The sequence below is a fragment of the Conger conger genome, chromosome 4 (genome assembly GCF_963514075.1).
Source record: "Conger conger chromosome 4, fConCon1.1, whole genome shotgun sequence".
NCBI classification, from domain to species: Eukaryota; Metazoa; Chordata; class Actinopteri; order Anguilliformes; family Congridae; genus Conger; species Conger conger.
The window spans coordinates 11033445-11038483 of NC_083763.1; the positions used below are offsets into that span (position 1 = coordinate 11033445).

The 5039-nt window shown below is 46.7% G+C and overlaps 1 protein-coding gene across 1 annotated transcript; it reads right to left on the reverse strand.

Annotated features, from left to right (window-relative positions):
- Positions 1-3607: 3607 nt before the first annotated feature.
- rxfp3.2b (relaxin family peptide receptor 3.2b) lies at positions 3608-4813 on the reverse strand. Its single transcript, XM_061240654.1, has one exon. It carries the CDS (start codon positions 4811-4813, stop codon positions 3608-3610), a length of 1206 nt encoding a protein of 401 aa, XP_061096638.1.
- Positions 4814-5039: the final 226 nt, after the last annotated feature.

Here is a 5039-nt window from a genome sequence, read left to right on the forward strand (position 1 = left end):
TCACCTTCCTGTAAACTTCAACCATTCTGACCATTCTCCTCTGACCTTTCTCAGTAACAAGGCGTTTCTGTCCACAGAACTGCTGCTCATTGGATGCTTTTTGTTTTTGGCTCCATTCTCTGCAAACAATTGAGTCTGTTTTGATCAGCAGTTTCTGAGATACTCAAACCACCCTGTCTGGCACCAACAATCATTCCATGGTCAGAGTCACTTAGATCACATTTCTTCCCCATTCTGACATTTGGTCTGAATAACAGCTGAACCTCTTGACCATGTATGCATTTAGTTGCTGCCACATGATTGACTGATTAAATATTGCATTAACAAGCTGGTGTACAGGTCTACCTAATAAAGTGCTCAGTGAGTGAATATGCTCCAGTTCAGCCTACGCAGTCTGATTCTAGAGGTTTGAAAAAGTTTTACACAAGGGACTCTGTAGTCAAATGAAAAACAGGTATATCTGTCTCAGGTTGGAAATATCTGTCTGTCAAATGTAAGCTTGTGCAGGCAAACTGTGGATATCCGATTGGTCAGAGGGGGGTGTCGCAGAACAACACCATATAGAGAGAAAAATAACAAAGGAGCAAACTTCAAGTTTCATTTTTTATTAGAAAACATTGATGAACAGGTGTGCATTAAATGTAGCAAATCAACTACATTTCATAGTGATTCATTAAATTTTCTTTACCTTCATAATGCATGCATAACACATACGACATAGGAATGGAATAAGTCTCATGGTCACTGTGCTATTGTTACATGCTTGACAGCCCATATGAGTCCATACAGCAAAACAGTTGTTGACCAATTATTGGATTTTATATATATATTGATAATCAAAGCTAAATTCCCAAATGGAAATACTGGCTGTAGACTTATAAGCTCATAAACATGTTGATTGGCCTAAAATTATAATAATAATACGTACAGTCATAGTAACATTTTATTCAAACAAATTTGCCGTTTATCCAAAGTTCTGCCTCGCAAGTGCTCTGTCTGTTACGGTTTTGACGATTTAGGCGAAACTTACTCATGCACAGATGCATAGAAAAGAAGAAACATCTCCGTTGTTTTCCACCGCACGTTTTCAACCAAACACTACCAGAGCAGGATAAGGACACAGAAAACACTGGAATCAAACTGAAGTCAAAATACAACTTCCATTAGTCCCACTGCCCATTATAGGCTGCTGTTCGAGTCAAGAAAAGGTACAGGCTACAATGTTACATCTGTCAAATTCGGTCAAACTGACAGATAAAATGGGGCGAAGGAGGAAGGGTGTGTAGGTAGCAGCAGAGTGTTAGGTCGCCTCAGTGTGGTCGTCCGTTGCATTACATTACAAAATCAAAATAACAGAACAACCCTGTTTTTCTCGATATAGCAACACGTTGATCAATATTTCATGAAAGGATATTTTATGACGTCCTTACCAATCACATATAGGCACTGTGAAGCATGTAATTATGCATGATGAATACTCTTGATGCTTGTTATTTTGCTCTTGACTGGAGCTTATGAGCACAGTGTGTTGTGTATGCATGCAAACCTTCTCTCCATCGTCCATAACTATAGGGAGAAATGGAGGGTCGGACTGGCATAAAGACCTTCGCATTAAGCATTTCCTGCCGTTATGACCGATGTGCAATGCAGCACGCATTCCCGTTTCCATGGCTTCACAGCATCCGAGGTGCTGGGAATACTGCAATTGACTTTTGTCATTATTTTGCTGTTGATTGATGTTTGTCCCCATCACAACAAGTGTGAAGAAAATGTTTACAGTTTAAATGAATGGGAAAGAAGCCAAGCGGCATTTCACTCTGTGCTTTCAAGCTGAAATAGCAAAGCTGGTTTGTTGTTTGAGTGCGATTATGTGTGCGTGGGTGCGTGTCTGTGTGTGTGTGTGTGTGTGTGTGTGTGTGTGTGTGTGTTTGTGTATGTGTGTGCCCATGTGTGCATCTATGTGTATATGTGTGTGTGTGTCTGTGTGTGTGTGTGTTTATGTGTATGTGTGTATATGTGTGTGTGTGTGTGTGTGTTTGTGTTTGTTGTGTTTGCATTTATTTATGTGCATGTTTGTGTGATAGAGAGAAATGTTGAAAGAGTTTTCAAACCTCTTCCATTTTTCCCCACAGACACGGTAATATGCTTCCAAAGCACTGGCCCTGAATGCTACAGTAAGAAACTAACCCACAAATTAGAGATCATTCAAATCACAACGAATCTACTCTTTGACACAGCACATTGTGAGCATTGTATATGATCAATCCCTCAACTGATCAACAGATCACTGTCCCAACTCACTGTCAATTTAGATGGAGCTAGAGTCTTAGCCTTTCCATGTCCAGTTTTATGTGTTTTTAGATATATGTTAAGAATCATTATCACGGTCACACTTATGAATTATCCAAGTAATTTGGTTAATGCAAAAAGCTACATCACTTATCTGTGAGGTTCCAGTTAATGTTGTTGTACAGTAAAATTTATATTCATGTGCCATTCGATTCACAGGACAGTATTCAAGTAGATGTAGCATTACTTCACAGGTACTGGTCGGTATTCATTGATGAAAAGTTTATAAACTGCTTCACAGTGACAGAGAGGTTTGTGTATCTTACACAGTGACGTGTGTTAATGCATAATTATCGCGAGATGCTGTGCCACATAAGTTACCGTGTAATTTTCCAGCGTCCGTGTCAGCCGACTGCAAAATCTAATGAACACAAAACGCCCTGAAAAACAACACGTTAATATACAGTTGCATACTAAACTAAATTTATTTTAATTAAGTACAGCTGAGAACGACCGGCTTGTTTTCTCCCCGTGCGTAATTGCGCACGTCACCTTCGCCACGTCCGGCTAACTGGAGATAAAAATGAATCACAGATAATTTTTTTATCAACGCCACCAGACACGCGCTCAAATTAAAAGACGTCAAGTCTTTATCTATCATTTACATTCTATTGCCGTCTTTGCTCAGAATACTTTGTTATGGAAATGTCGTGTCGATAAACGAACCGAACGTCTGGAATTTTCAGTTGCGATATCGTAGCTTTAACAGCGAAGCTAACGCAGCAGTATAATGGAAGAACGCTGAAAGATCAAACTTCAGTCTGAAGCCCATACATAGATATTGCCTTGTGCTAAACAGGAATGTGTTCCCAGTTGTTGACGACCAGATGACTGGGAAGGTGTTAAATATTCCATGCTCTTAATTTCAATTCCAATAGTTATCCTCATGAATGGAGAGCAGTCTGGAACAATTTGGTCATGTACATCCCTTTAACAATAGGTTTGGAATGAATTACTACATTGTTGACTGCAAGGTGTACAACAGGAAAGGCTGATAACTAGGCAAGGCTGGGTAAATATGTATCAGTTTCAAATTAATAACAAAAGCCAAGGGATTATAAATGGAGAAGCTGCAGTACAAATTGTGAAGAGAGAGAGGGGTGGAGTGGGGTTGGGGGGGGAGGGAAACTAGGTCAGGTCCCAATAGCCGATGCCTCTGTCAGTACAGTTAGATCAATCAAAGCGTAATGTTCGGAGAAATTAAAGCAAGGAGACGCACTCCGCGCTGCCTGTCGGAGGCGATGAGCGGATCGGCCGATCAGACCCCGACATCCATTTGCACCAGCACCAGCACGGGGGGCGCCTCCGCCACTTTGGCCTTGCGGGGGATCAGCCGGGCCAGGCTGCGGACGGAGGGCGTGGCGCGGAGGAGCAGCTCCTTCAGCCCTGTGCGGAACTCCTGGCGGATCAGGCAGTACAGCACGGGGTTCAGGCAGCTGTTGGTGTGGGCCAGGCAGACGGACAGCGGGAAGGCGTAGTCCTGGGCGACGTAGAAGGCGTTGCTGAAGTGCACCAGGTCGAACTTGATCAGCACGCCCCACAGCGTCAGCGCCTGGTTGGGCAGCCAGCACAGGAAGAAGGACAGCACCACGATCACCACCGACTTGGTGACCTTGGAGCGCCGCTTGTGCCTCGCGTGCTCGGCGTCGGAGCCCGCCGCCCCGCTCACCCGCCGGCTGAGGACGGCGCGCAGGAGCAGCAGGTAGCAGGCCGAGATCACCGCCAGCGGGATGACGAACCCCAGCAGCACCTTCTGCGTCTGGTACAGCCCCAGCAGCAGCTGCGGGTCCCAGCGGCCCGAGTCCGGGAAGCGCACCAGGCACAGCTCCTCGTCCGACACCTGCAGGCTGGTGGAGTACACGGCGTGGGGCAGCGTCACCACCAGCGACACCACCCAGATGCCCAGGCTGGCCCACTTGGCGGTGGCGGCGGCCGCCTTGCGGCTGTGCATCTTCAGCGCGTTGGCGATGGAGTAGTAGCGGGCCACGCTCATGGCGGTGAGGAAGAAGACGCTGGCGTACATGTTCATGGCCGTGACGGTGCTGACGATCTTGCACATCACCTTGCCGAAGGGCCAGCGGAAGTCCAGCGCCGTGTCCACGGCCCAGAAGGGCAGCGTCAGCACGAACTGCAGGTCGGTCAGGGCCAGGCCCATGACGAAGCAGTTGACGGACGACTGCTTCTGCCGGTGGCGGGAGTGCAGCAGGTACAGGGCCAGCAGGTTGCCCACCAGCCCCAGCGCGCACACCACCGAGTACACCAGCGCGATGATCACGCGCACCACCAGGTTGGAGCCGTCCGCGTGAAGCTCCGAGTTGGACCCCCTCGTCAGGAAGTGCAGCCAGCAGTGGAGGGAGAGATTCCCCAGGGGGTCCACCGTGTGATTCGCCAGACCTCTGTTGTCGTCCAGCGCCAACGCACAGTCCCCCGGCCCCAGCGCTTGCATGCTGTCGTTCTTCTGCATGGCTCTCTCATACACAGGTTAAATCACAAGTAGCCATGGGAAGTAAAAAAGAAGCATAGGATAAACATATGACAATAAAGTTCACGATGAACATACCTTGCCCCCCATACATTTTTTATCTTTGCTGGGATTCACTCGATCCAACTTCCAACTTTTGGTTGCAGACAGATAACATGTTTGCTCATCCCCCTTCCACCTCTTACTGAGACGCGCTGCATATCCGAGG

Excerpts from the sequence above, each read along its gene's own strand:
- rxfp3.2b (XM_061240654.1), bottom strand. The coding sequence starts at position 4,813 with ATGCAGAAGAACGACAGCATGCAAGCGCTGGGGCCGGGGGACTGTGCG.